The 15135-nt window shown below is 38.9% G+C and overlaps 1 protein-coding gene across 1 annotated transcript in view; it reads right to left on the reverse strand.

Annotated features, from left to right (window-relative positions):
* MLLT3 (MLLT3 super elongation complex subunit) overlaps nt 1-15135 on the reverse strand; it is a 120037-nt gene that overhangs the window by 17118 nt on the left and 87784 nt on the right. The window contains exon 7 of the mRNA XM_065656563.1: nt 683-761. Coding sequence (XP_065512635.1) covers nt 683-761 — 79 coding nt within the window. The remainder of the gene's footprint in view (nt 1-682; nt 762-15135) is intronic.

The raw sequence follows: 15135 nt of genomic DNA on the forward strand, positions 1-15135 counted from the left end.
CTAGAGAAAAAGGCCAAGCAGGCCTTTTCTAGTTAAATAGATCATGTAGAGTGAATCCCAACTTATTTACAGAAAACCAGCCTTGGCAAATTCTCTGAGAAAAACAATTTATTTCTTCACTGAGTTCCAAGTAAACTGTAATTATTAGCCAGAACATCGAAATGCAAATTTAAAGTCAACTTGAAGTCCGACCATCATCTTCCTCTGCCGCGTATCTAAAGTAAATATTGTATGCTCTTAAAACTCTCCAATGGCATGGGAGGATCATGGCCCTTTGAAAGGGTCCACACATACACATCCTCGGGCTTCCCACAGGAAGCCACCTGTTCCTTCGCAGGGCTTCAGATGGAGTCAGGTGCCATGTCACCTATCCCTGCAGAAGAATAACCTCAAAAACAGAAGCTTTTCAAGTTTAGCATCTGCTAAGTGACTGGCATATATTGAGTGCTTCAGAACAAGTACCCTTCACAACCTTTTTCCAGACAGACATATTTTTTTCCCTTTTATTTTGCCCTTACAGCCACAACTGAAAACAACCCAAGGAAAAGTCCCTAAAGCAAAGCTGTGTCCAGTTCAGGCCATGAAAAGCAGAAGAAAAGCAGTAATGAGATGCCACCAGTTCTGTTTTTATTAGCCCCTTCATTTCACACACTCCTTTCATTTTATTTTCCTTTGTTGGTACCTTGTTGTCTGCTGTTTTGAGATGGTGTAAAACTGGAACTGGAACTGGAGCTGGAACTGGCAGGGCTGGGCTGTTCAGACTTAAAAGGAAAAAAAAAAGAAAATAAATAACATTGTAAGAAACATTTTTGCCTAAACCCCTTACTGTTAATTACTGCCTAAGGCATGCTGCCAAGAAAAAAGAACTACAGAACAGAATAATAGTCAAAGATCTTGATTTCAGGTGTCAGTGAGACAAACATTGTGGAAATTGCTATGCACTCAACATACATACACACTACTACACCATATCTAGTCCTTTACTAAAGCCAATACCCTAATAAAAAGTTCTCAATGCCTTGTTTGAAAGGCTATACAACATGAGGGCCTAAATGAGTTTATAATAGACCTAGGGCTCCTGTGTCCTGTAGCTACAACATCTTCCAAATTAGTAATGATGAAGTAGAATCAAAAACCAGAGGAAGACCTAAGCAGACCACACTAAATGCCAGAAAACCTCACATAGATTTCTTTCTTCTTCCTTAGAAAATAAATCTTAAGATGAGGATTCAAAATAAAGTTTTCTGCTGTTATAAGATTTATCCTCATCCCAGCACTTTCCATATGTATGAAGTCCCTAGAGATCGTTACAGTGATTGAACCAGAAGGATTGCCTTGCTACACAGGGAAATTATATGGAACACACGGATTACAAAATAGAACTTGATTTTAAAAACAGATTAGTAAAAATCAGTTTACGTTAATGAACAGTTCTCTACATTGTTTTTCTACTATTGATTAAAATGTATACATTTCTCTCAAATTCTATAAGATTGCTAAGAAAGGCCTATTACTTAATCTAAAAATTATGTATCATTTTTCTCATAGTGGTTATAGCTTATGACGGTTGTACTGACAAGTCTTATTTCCTGTCGTCATGTTGCATGTCCCCACATACTTGTTTGCTGTTTCTTAAGCTCAGTGGCTTGAAGCGCACGGTTGTCAGTACACACTTGAACATTCATTTGTGTACATGAGAGAAAGAACAAATCTGATATCTGGGCACAAAGAATGCTAACAGCGAACATAAAACAAGAAAGAAGTGTCTGTACAGAGGAAATGGTGAAAATCAGGTTAGGAAGTAAAGAAAATCTGGTTACACTTTAAATTTTATACAACTGTGTTACCATGACGTGCTATCCAGGCTAATGAAAGTTTTGTGACTCTTCTTGCCTGTACAACATCCCTTGTGATTAAGTTAGAACTAAACTGCTCTCAAAAATAACAGCAGTAATATCCAGTCACTGTAAAACTCAATTTTCACACACACAGGCTACCTAAGCCTAACAGCTGCTTTTTCTCCGTAAATCAATCTATTGTAGCCTTTCATAATGAGCAGGCAGATTTACAGCCTTTTACCGCCTTTTCTCACAATGAGAGATGCCTATTTGGGCAACAGAATGCCTGAGAAAAACACCATTAACATCTGCTCTCCTCAGACCATCACCAGCTCCGATACTCACAGACACACAGGAAAAATACAAACTCTGGACCTGACAGCATGGGCATACACAGCTTGTCCACAGGTCAGTCAGCCCTGTGCAAAGAAACAGTGAACACCACAACCCATTTCTGAGTACCAAGAGAGATTCTCACATGGTCCACATCATCAGACCTTTTTGGAAGACACTGCAGCATCACTTGACGCTGCTCCAAAAATCAAGTAATTCTGAAAAAACTTTTTTCTTTTTTTTAAACTGACCGAACTTCGGCAAAACCATACAAGATTTTCAGCTGTAAAATAATTATGATAATGTGAAACAGACTGTACTGATGAAGAACAAGAGTCAAAGTAAACTTTAGAGACTTCACCATTCTGGAAAATAATTTCAGTCTTCCAGGTTTAGGTTACTCTCAAACATCTGGTTTATCTGTTGCTTTTGCAGCAAAATTACTAGCTGACAATGAATGGACTTCTGTGAACTGTATTTTTCCTTCTATTAATTTTGACATGAGCTTTAACTTATGTAAAATCCATTCTTTAAAAAGTAACAAACACTAAAAGGCTATCATGTTCAGTTCAAAATACTTGAGGAAGTGCTAAAGCTGCAGGGGAAAAAAAAAAAGTCACACAGGTGCAGAGATATTTGTCACTACTAAAACTTCACTACTCTATTTTTACTGGAAATAAAAAAAAAAAAAGGGAAAAGGCCCAATCTCTTTCACATTGTAATGCATGCAAACACCAATGAAATTCCTCCGTGTCAGCATTTTTTCTCCATATTAACTGAGACAGGATCACAAGAAAGAATGGATATGGATACAGATACATATAAAGTTGTTTCTGGTAAAAATTTTGCTCTGCTTTAGCAAGATCGCTTTGAGACACCAAACCACAGAAAGTCCCAATGAAACACAAATCAACATACATACTCTTTTAAAAAGAATTCTTAATGCCTCTTGAAACAATTTACATTATTTCCTTAAACTGTTTTGCCTGAAAATTTTTTCCAAGAAATACAGATTACCATAAATTTTAAAATTGTCAAGTATCGGAAATTAAACATAGTTTTTTTCAACTTTGAGAAATCTGGGATGAGAACACACACAAAGGAAACAGCTGCTTTTAACATAAGAATGAATGTTATTGAAAGACTTGCATTTTAGAAGGAGCTAAAAATATACCTTCCACATATTAATATGGATTAGTGCCTACAGTGCCAACGCCTCGAGTAACCAGAGGCTACCTTTTGTCAATTAAGCAAAGCTTTCTGGCAGTTTTACAGGCTGTTATCCTGAGGACTTAGGTATTTATGGCTTTATTCACTTGGGCTTTCTGCTCTTATCCACTGGTTACTAATCAGTAAACAGATTTTTTTTTTTTTTTTAAATGGGTCTCAAATTAGCTAAAGAGTGTCCTTCAACAATAAAAGCTTAAGATAGTACCAGAAAGGAGCTCCTCTCATATGTCCTTTCCCTGTTTTACTAGTTTTGTCTTCCTGTAGAGAAGCTAACGAGAGTCTGGGCCCAAACTGTTCATTAGTGCAATGACCCGATATGATTTATTGCATTCGTAGACAGTCTATTTCATTTTAGTGCTCTCACACTGATGCACAGGAGACACTGGCTTCTTTATTAGACCTGGTTGAAGGCTTCTGTGCTTTAAAACTGTTCGGCAAGAAAAGGGACTTCGGCTCAAGTTTTCCCTAAAAAGGTACCTTTTTCACCAGCTCTAAACCATTTGGCTTCTGTCATTGCCATACTTTTGTTTGTTTTCACAAGTTGTATAACAACTTATTTTAGATCTGCAAACAATTTTCAGGCAAACTCACCTGTTTATGACACAGGATATAACAAAGCTGTTTCTATAATATTTCATGGTTGCCCAGATTCATATAACTACTTCTAAAAACAAACCACATCATTTCAAGCTCCTTATTTACAATAAAAAATAGAAAACATCTGTATGTGTGCGAGAATGGCTTTTCTTGACATCCCTTGAACCATTTTTAAAGGAAGCTTACATATTGTTTCCTGAAATAAAATTTAAATTATGTAGAAATATCCCATTTCATATCAGCCACTCTACATATTTCTTATTTTTACGCACATAGTCTAAAGATTTATGTTTCCCTGTGCCATACATACTGAAAAGTCTACCCACTCAAAACTGCTTCTAGCTGAGTATTACTTCTTTGTCTGAAGTTAGCTTGTCAGGGAGGAGAAACACTATCCCCCAAGACAAGCCTTCTTCTCTAACAAAATTCCTGTACTTACCACCTCTACTGCCTCCACCTCAGCTTTTAGTAGAGTAATCCAACCCATCTGTACCTCAAAGGACAGAACAATCACACCTCATCCACCAAGTGCCCACATCTGCCATTGCCAAGGGGAGACACCATTTGGGTGCCTGTGATACCATGAGGCTGAACGGAGCTGCCTGCATCCTGCCCAAATTCTGTATCACCACATCTCCTTTCAAGCTGCTATTGATTCATTAGCAATTAGCCTCCATGGCAGGGTAAAACTTCCTTTTTAACCATTCACAGAAGCTAACTTGCAGATTGCAAGCTCAGAGGGAAGATGAAAGAACAGGGCTATGGAGTGGGAAGTGGAATTAATTGTTTTCTTACAGAAATTGAAATATTTATGCATAACTATGATGTTTCGGGAACTAAATATTTAGAGAAGTAATTGAAGATCAAGAAGATATAAAATTTGAACAGTAAATGGCATTATTGATTTTTGAGAAGAGGCAGACACAGTAATTTGTCAGAGAATGTGACCTAAGGTATTGATAAGGATGAAACCAGACTGTTTTCAGTGGTGCCTAACAATAGGATAAGGGGCAATGGGCACAGACTGAAACATAGGAGGTTCCATCTGAACATGAGGAGAAACTTCTTTATTTTGAGGGTGCCAGAGCACTGGACCAGGCTGCCCAGAGCGGTCATGGAGTCTCCTTCTCTGGAGACATTCAAAACGGGCCCAGACACATTCCTGTGTGATCTGCTCTGGGTGAACCTGCTTTAGCAGGTGGGTTGGACTGCATGATCTCCAGAGGTCCCTTCCAACCTCAACCATTCTGTGATACATTTAGCTGCCCTAGTTATTTAGAGTACTTTCAAACAGAAGTTCCTTATCACTGATGGAGGTGAGGTTATTTGATAAGTAAGTTGACTCTATACTTGCTACCTGAGCAAGTCCACAGGTCCTGATGGGATGCACCCATGAGTGCTGAGGGAGCTGGCACATGTCATTGCAAGGCCACTCTCAATAACCTTTGATCAATCATGGTGACTGGAAAAAGCACCCAAAGATTCGAGCAATGGTCAATTCTGTCTTCTTGAAGAGCAAGAAGGAGCATCCAGGGTACTACAGGCCAGTCAGCCTCACCTTGATCCCTAGGAAGGTGATGGACAGCTAATCCTGGAAACCATTTCTAGGCACTTAAGGATGAGAAAATCATCAGGAGTAGTCAGCATGGTTTCACCAAGACAAAGTCACGACTGGCTAACTTCATAAACTTTTGTGATTAAATGACTGGTAGATGCAGAAAAGCAGCAGATATTGTCTACCTGGGCTTCAGTAAGGTTTTTGACACCGTCTCCCCCAGGATGCTCACAGACAAGCTGTTGATGTGCTGGATGAGCAGACAGCGATGTGGACTGAAAACTGGCTGAATGGCTGGGCTCAGAGGGTGGTGATCAACAGTGTAAAGTGTATTTGGAGGCCAGTAGCTAGCACTGTACCCCAAGAGTCAACACTGTGTCCAGTCCTATTTAACATCTTCTCTAACGGTCTGGATGATGAGACAGAGTGTGCCCTCAGCAAGTTTGCTGGTTACACAAGACCGGAGAAGTGGCTGATATGCCAGAGGGTCATCCTGCCACCCAGAGGGACCTTGACAGTCAGGAGAAACAAGGAGACAGGAACCTCACGAAGTTCAACAAGGACAAGTGTGAGCCATGGAAGAACAGCCCCATGCGCCAACATATTCTAGGTGCAACCCAGTTGGAAAGCAGCTTAGCAGGAAAGGACCTGAGGGTCCTCGTGGATCTTATTAATGTACATAAATACCTGAAGGGAGGGTGCAAAAAGGATGGAACCAGGCACTTTTCAGTGGTGTCCAGTGACAGCACCAGAGGCAATGGGCACAAACTGAAACACAGGAGGTTCCCTCTGAACATCAGGAAACACTTTTGTACTATGATGGTGATCAAGCACTGGCACAGGTTTCCCAGAGAGGTTGTGGCGCATCGCTCCTTAGAGATATTTTTAAAAGGTCTAGACAGAGTGCCAGGCAATCAGCTCTAAATGGCCCTGGTTGAGCAAGGAAGTTGGACCAGATGACCATCAGAGGTTCCTTCCAACATCAACCAGTCTATGATTCTGTGAATCTGAAACACAACCTTCATTTAACAAAAAGTATCCAGAAAAGACCTTCAGCCAAACGTTGCAAGTGTTTCATCTGAACAATTGCAATGGATTAATCAGGATTTGCCTTTCTTTAGAGACCCTCCAACTGAAACAGGTATCTACTTTTGAAAGAAAATTATTTTCCTCCTATATTTATGTACACATCCTGTCTTAGCTTTATAAATAAAAAATAAATTTGAGACTCTGCTAACATAAAAACTCAGAAATAGTCAAGCTATTCTAAGACTCGGAGAAGACTCATGCACAGGAGACTGAGCTAACACATGTGGATAAAAAAAATCCTTTTGCAAGTACACAGTACAATACAGTTAAAAAATTAATCACTAGTGAAGGCCATTGCCTGCAGGAATATTTTTTTCTGAAGAAACCTTATTGGTAAGAGCAGAAGACATTCAGTAAAGCAGGCAAAGAAGTATGGGAGAGAAGATTATAATTTCTCATGCAGAATGTGTTTTATGCCTACAAGATAATGAGTAAACTAAAGGTAAAATAAACTAAAAATGTGTATGGTCACACGAGTATGAATATGGTCTTAAACTGAAAAAGGCAGAGTGCAAACTGATGCAAGTTCTCATCAGATTACCCCAACCAAGAAGGATGAAAACTCTGTGCTGAGTATGTAGGTAATGCTGGCAAAGACAGGGTTACGTAAAGTCTTTGGCTTTTCAAAATTGGCACTAAAACCTATGGACCACGTTTCCTCAAAAATGTGGTCAATATTTTTGAGGAACTAATAAGGTATGAGCAGCACAGCATGAGGAAGTTAACAGCTCTGTATTCTATTCTGAGTTATGTGAAAAACCAGAAACGACCACAAAAATGGGGCCTGCTTATGGAAGATGAAGATATCCTAAATAATTCACTTGTTTGAGGAATATTGCTTATCTGGTAAGCTCAGTGGCATGAAAGCCCTGTGATGAGAGAACAGTGACTGTACCGATGTACTCTGGTAGATGTGGAAAGGACAAATTCAGCTGACAAGAACACTCAGATATTGATTTTCTGCGAGTTTGAATTTACAGTTTTTAAACTTTTCCTTTGAGAACCATCACACATTCTATACACAAAGCTCTTATACACAACAAAGGACAGAAATGTGTTTTAGAAAGAAAGTCTAACCCTCAATTTTAGTACCAGATAAAAACTGGACAATTCAGCCTAGGTATTAAAGCCAATGTGAGAGTTTCATACAACCAATCTATTTTTTTTTTTTTCTCCAAAGGGACTAATAGCAATGGTTGAAGACAGGTGGTAGTTATTCTGGCCAGCCCTGACAGCTGCTGTATCAGAAGGCAATGGTTTGTGATTCTCTACTCTTGCCCTGTTTTCTCCCCTGTGCACAACTTCACATTTCAGCACTGAGAAGGATGGATGTTGATGCAGTCCTAGTTTTTGGGAAATGGAACAGACGATTTGCTGTCACTTCTGGTGCAGTAAGAAGGTTGTTCACCTAAATTCTCCCAGATTTGAGGTCCTAATATTACAAATTCATGCACTCCTATTAACAAAAAAAAGCAGCTGGAGAACCATTTCACTACATATAAAACTTCTTTCATGGATGTTATTCTGCACTATGCTACATTTCCACACCATTATAGATCTCGTCCTCTCAGTAGATACTCACGGGGTGTGCAAATTCACCAGTTTCTCTTCTTACGTAGCCCAAACTCTATAAAGCACTCCCAGCATGACCCTACACTAAAACTTTACTGTGCAGAAATCTTGTCAAGGTCATCAAGTAAACACAGATCTAAACATACAAAAAGAGACAGCTTTTCTTCTGAAGTGCTCACACATGGTCCCTATGCACTGTCTTTGCTATTGCAGACTGCTGGCTACTGAAATGATGTCCCAGAAAATTTAAAAAAAAAAGTCCAAAATTTCACCATAGACCATTGAGAGATCTAGAGGAGCTCTTCCATGCCATCTCTGTTGGCCTTGTTAGTTTTACAGCAAACCCCATTATATTTACTTTTTTCCTCAAACTTAACTTCAGGGATTTAAATGACTATGTGAAAATCTCAGCTTTCATTTCTGTACTTTCTGGTTTCAGTGAAAAGCTGTAGAGAAAACAATACAAAAAGCTATGTTGTACCCTAAGGAATTCTCGAGTCCTTAAAATAAAACAAAGACCCTCAATCTATTTTTCAAAGTGTCATAATTTTTAGCCAATCTTGTTATACTGTAGACTGAACAATGATTTTTAGATGTCATGTTAGCAACAGTATGATCTATGCACATTTTTCATTATAGATATTTCTGAGGCATCTGACAGTATGGTTCCTAAGCACTTGCTCTACACTAATATTACCATGTATTTGTCTAGTAGTTTCCACAAAAAATCATGCACATTATATACACACAGAACTATACAATGCTGATGCTCTAGTAAAACAAAACAAACAAACAAAACCCCACATAGAATGATTGCTGGTATTTTACCATTTATGTCTGACACATCCATGTGCTGTAAGTTTGCCTACACATTTACTTTTACTTATAACTACAAAAAATAATACCCATTTAAAGCTCCTTATCCTTGCTTTGGAGACTTAAAATAGGTTTTTGATCCTGTGATCTCAGCTTTATATTAGTAGAAAGAGTTTTGCAGCTGTTTCATGAGGTGTAATAAGATACTAACCCAAGACAATCTCTTTAAAAGGTAAAAATATCTAATACGTGTTTCTATTTAAACGACATTTCACTCAAACTGCTATAATGTCATGTAAAATGTTTGTAATGTAATTGATACAGGTAAAGGTATTAAAAATATTGGCTAATTATTATTATTTAAAATACTGGCTAAATTAAGACCTCAGGTACTACAGTCCTGATCAATCTTGAGTTTTACAGTGTTCAAAGGATCAAAAAGGCTGCATATGGCACAAATAAATCAAGTAAAACCGTCACATCTACAAACTGTTTTCTTTAGCTAAAATTGTAACATTTAACTTGCAAAATTTTGTCCACTCATAATGGACCTCTGCTAAAGCAAATTTAGGTCACCAAGAACACCAATGCACCAAGCGTGGCTTTTTCCTTTTGCCTTGCACTTGACTTTCCCTGCCTTGAGCCTAAGAAAGTTTGCAACTGAACTGTTGTTATGCAGAATATTCAGACCATCAGCTCTTTGCTTGATATTCCTGCCTACTCGTGCTATTTTACTCTTCTTGTGGAAGACGCAATGCAATAAGCAGCACCTCGAAACCACATCCTTTTCATCCATAGAATAAAGTCAGAGTGTATTAACTAAACTGCATTAAAGCAGCATGGGCAATCAAAAAAGATTATTCATATGATGAATGAAATTAAAATTATCACAGCCTATATCTACTCTTTTCTTGTCATAGTTTAAACCATAGTACTTTTGAAGTTCATAATCTGAATAATTAAAAACACACAGGTTCGACTAATGTGTAATCTCCTCCTGCTATTTAGATAATACCTAAAAAGACCTTACGCAAAGCAGCAAAGTTATTTGATCTACTTCTGTCCTTAATTACAACTGCTCACCAACAACAATATTCAAGAGGATAAATTCTGCAATGGTTTTCTGGTCGCAGTAGTCAATGCTGAGGCCACTGACCCAATTACCACTGCCCCTGGTACCTGTTATCCCCAGATACAGGAGCAACCTTTTCTTGGGGCACTCGGGTACCAGTAGAGCTGCCTGTGAACCTCGGCTACAAAACATAGCTCTGCTGGTGATGGGCAGCAGTCACCTTTAAACATTCTCCTCTTAACGTCACCCTGAGGTGACGACAGACTTTTTGTGGATATTTAAACGGATTCTGACATGTGCAAATAGTTCCATTTATCCTTATCTTCTAACTTCGCTGTCTGAAACATTAACTCCTACAACACAGAACACCCTTCACTTTTGCCACGTGGTTGCAGCACAGTTAGTACACAGTAAGCAACTCCTTCATGGAGGTTCTGACATCTACAGCAAGAAAGGGTAACGTGTCTCAAGATAATTTGAAAAATCTTACATACATGTCCTGGAATCAGGCAGCCCTGCCTTGCTACACATGTGCCAGGACTATCGTTTCCAGTAGGATAAAGTCAGCATTAATTAGCAAATTTCTTGGTCCCTTCATAGCCACACAGTCTTACAACAAAGAAGCCTGATCACCAAAGCTATACACACCTACTTGTTTTCAGACCCAAGTGGGAACAAATGGTGTGAGATATTGCTGCTTGGAGAGGAGCATTAGAAACCTCACTAACATGCTCAAGGCCAGAGGAAGTACAAGCCACATCTTTCAGTGGGCAGACAAGGATTTCTGTTTTCAAGGGAAGATGCAAGCCTGCTTAGAGGCTTTTAAAGAAAATGTTAGGTTTTATAGGAATTACTACCAACAGAGCCAAATGTTTTACTCAGAGCTCTTTGTAAAAAAAAAAAAAGTGTGTGGAAAATTCATCTTACAACTTTTTCTAACAAAAATATCAGCTGTACTAAAGTATTGACTAAGCCAAGTAAGACAGCACTACTGTACAATGGACACAGTGAGTTAAATCAAATTCACACCGACACTTTTTAAAGTGAATGATAATTTTTCCGTTGCTGGTGTGGTGGTGTAGGACCATCTGCAGGAAACACCAAATTATTGTTAGATTTAGTTGCAAGCATGAAGCTTTCCCCAAACAGTAATTGCTGCCTGGCATGCCTTGATTTTGCAGTGAAGGAGAGAACACTGTCATGAGGGAAGAGGCAACAAGAGGCTGAGGAAAAGCACCGCTGGATTGCATCTGCTTTCACTTGTTCCCTGCACTGAGGTTACAGGCACATTTCCACACGGGAAAAACAGTGACACATGGGCACTATCACCCTCAAGTTTGGGGCAGGCACACGATCCTCATCAGGTGCATCCCCTGCCCATTCCAAAAGGGCCCCCAGCATCCCCCTGCTGTGTGCCAAGCGCCAAGCACGACCCCCGGGCTCCTGAGCATGGAGAGCTGCACTGCCACCCCTCATCGCAGGCAATGAACCGTCATCAATTCTACACAGGTCCTACACAGGATATACCCATGGCAGTAGTGAGTTCAGGCAGCCTTTTTCCTGCCTTCACAAAATTTAAGCTTCGGGGGATTACTCGGTATTTAAAATGTAAAAATTAACTTGTGTGTTTACAGTGCGTCCTGAAGAAATGACATCAGTCATCACTAGATTACAAGCTTCTGAATGGGAAGCACTACAAAAATGACCTAGTGAGCTTCATGGTGAGTTTGACAGCAAATCTTCAAAAGTAAATGAATAAAATGCGCAATTTTTGCCAAAGGTAACAACTGTAAACTTGATGGTTCTACATAAAAGGTATAAGGGCATAAAAGCCTTGGATAGATCTAACTATTGTAGACATAGTTAAACTATTTCAGCTGATAACTAAGAGGTGTTTGGATTTTATTTTAAACATATGGAGCCATTTCTCTGGGTTACAATAAAGTAGATAAAGCAACTTCAAAGCAATGAAATCCATATCAAGATCTCAGTCGACCACAATTAGAATAAATTATCTTATCTTTAGCATTTTGACTGCAATCATCTTGGCCTCATGAAACTGTCATGACTCTACTGGACCAGGCAAGAAGTCTTTTTTTGCCACAAAAGAAAGAATATGATGAAAATATTGGTATTGCACATACCATGTTAAAATCCTTACTTTCTGCAGGCTAGCAGGTGAATAGAATTTTTCAGGGTTGAAATACAGAAAATAAGGCCATAACCCAGAAACACATTTATGCAAATGATTGAGTTAACCCACACAGGTAGCCCCCACTGAAACAGTTGTAGACAACACTTGTGAATGAAGCAAAATACTGAAACCTGAACCAACAGCCTAATAATGTATTATGTTATTTCTGTGGCCAAAATATGAGGTTGCCTACAACTGAAAACAAAACAAAGCAATACCCATGACATTGTCTCAAGAAGGCAAAATTTCCTGACTCTCACAAGACTACAATTGCAAGCTATACATTTAACCTTATCTACATAGTTTCCCTCCACTGTTATTTCTAAGACCTTACCATTTTTGTAAACCAGTTATTTCCTAACACACCGTGGTAATAAAAATATCTCAGTTTAACATCTGACCTTGCTGTCTCAGACAAATCACTACTATCTGTCAATCTTGCTGCTTCTTCATCCACTAATGGTTCAACTCATCACATAACAGAGCAGTTCAATATGCATCTAAGCTCTTGTGAGCGAAACCAAAGCACTTTTCCCTTCGTAATGACAGCTAATAAAAACAGGTTTAGTATAACGGCAGAAGGGTGCCATACTACAGTAGACGCTGCTGGCCACAGAACACACTTCTGCCTACCACCATTATCTAACAAGGTCTGATTATCTTAGGTCACTACTTCTCTCTGAGCACATACTTGGAAGGAAGCACCTTGGACTGTACATTATTTACATGACCTGCTAACATCTACCTGTTTGCGACTACTGAATTACTTCCATGGATGCAGGAGTACCATGGGCAAACAATTCCACAGGGGTGGCTGTCAGGGTTTTAAGAGCAGGATTCGCAGCGGGACTAAAAGTAACCAAATGCGGAAACAATGCATTAAAATACCAAGCAAAAAGTAAAGATTCTAAGAATACAACAGGTTGCAAACCCATGGTGTCCAGGGTGCAACAAAGGACACCACCACTATCAATCCTCTTCTGCATCATTAAAGATCTATACAGAGTCATAGTTTCACAAGAAAAATTAAAATTTAGCTTTGCCTTCTTTTTTCCCCCCCCGGGTAGCTACACGAACACTCCACACAGAGCTCTATTTCACTACTGTTATTTCTAACTTTAAATGTTATCTGAAAGAGATCTTACTTTGGCTCCCAGCCCTGGAAGAAAGCAGGAATTCTTAGCTAACAAGGGTCTGGAGGTTTTACAAGACCACAGGGGTTTTCAAAATATTATTCCACTTTGTAACAGTCAAATAGATCATGTGCCAGATCCAAAGTGACATTTTATTGATTACTTTTAAAAGGTACTCAAGTTGTAACTTCAAGATTGCTTTAAGATATGCAAGGAGTTATTTAACTACAAGCCCATAGTCCATGTGATGACTACTATATTTTCACTATTCTATAAAGGACTTCCTAAGAAGTTTGCATTTTTTCCAAAGGCAAAAGACCCTTTAAAGTACTCTGCTTTTAACAACTGAAACTCCTCATCCCCTGAGCTGTCACAATTTGCTAGCATACATTTTTGCTCAGTTTGGATTTCCATAGGCTTCGACAAGCTAAAAGGCTGCTATTATTACTAACAGCAATGCTACAATTGCAGGGACATACATACACAGGAAGGAAAAAAAATAAACAGTACACATCATATACAAAATAATCACACCAGGAGCAGAAATTCATCTAATAGAGCCCCATAAATTCTCTTAAAAAAAAAAATCCTTCAACAGAACACTTACATGCACAGCAGATTTTGAGCGTTTTTATTCAGATCACTGCAACAGGAGATGCACTGAGAACACTGTTAACACCTAAACATGTAGGTATGATCTGCCTGATCTCCTTTGCGCCTTTCTGCTGCAGCAGCTTCACTTAGAGCTATGCACCATTTTTTCCTCCCTACTCAGCCTAGCGAAACCTGTAATAATCAAACAAGAAGTAGCAGAGCATCCCTTCTGTGATGGCTCCGCAGCTCAGAATGGGAAGCTCTGGCCGTGGAAAACACCTCACTCAGATCCGAAACTCTGTATTTCCCTGTCTCACAAACCAGTTTGCAGCTGACACAAGTGTTACGAGAACATCATATTTCATGATCAGACAGCAAAATCAGGGTCAAGTATTTGTCTTTTTTAATCATGTTGCTTCACTATACCACATAAGAAGCAAACTGAGTTTTCTTTAACTAAAACATCCTGCCATTGAATTTAAAAGGAAAATCTTTGGAGTTTTCAAGTGAACTACGCTAATAATCCTACACCTCAATAAAACCAAAAATCTGACATGCTTTCACTCATTAACCCACTTCACATGCTTCCTATCAAAGCCAGTAAAAGAATTCCTCAGCCTTTATGTGCCATTTCTAACTGAATATACTCCATGTCACTCCCGACTAGCTCATATGATTCCAAAAAGACCCACACTGTTTTGAACACCAAGTCTACCACTAACACTGGAGTTCAACACACTTTAAATCATTAACATATTTGAAAAGTGATACTCAACAAATGAGCGTGGAGAGAAATGGAGACACACATTTCACTTGCCAGCAGCTCAAAATCAACAGAAAAATAGAGCTAAAATAAATACAGCAGTGCACCACACTACAGCATATGTCAAACAGACCACAAAAAAATGACCATAGCTGGTCTTATTAAATCATGCACAGAAAGACTATTAAACAAGGGCAAATAGTTTATCATTAAGTAACTTAAACTGGAAAAAAACTGCACTTGACTTGAAGTTAATATTTTTGTGGTACCCTACCAATTTTCTATTAGGTATTGATTCGTAATCTGATTTGTTATATTTAACCCCAATTTTCTGGGTTAGGTTTTGTAG

Source organism: Caloenas nicobarica, chromosome Z (genome assembly GCF_036013445.1).
Source record: "Caloenas nicobarica isolate bCalNic1 chromosome Z, bCalNic1.hap1, whole genome shotgun sequence".
Lineage (NCBI taxonomy): Eukaryota > Metazoa > Chordata > Aves > Columbiformes > Columbidae > Caloenas > Caloenas nicobarica.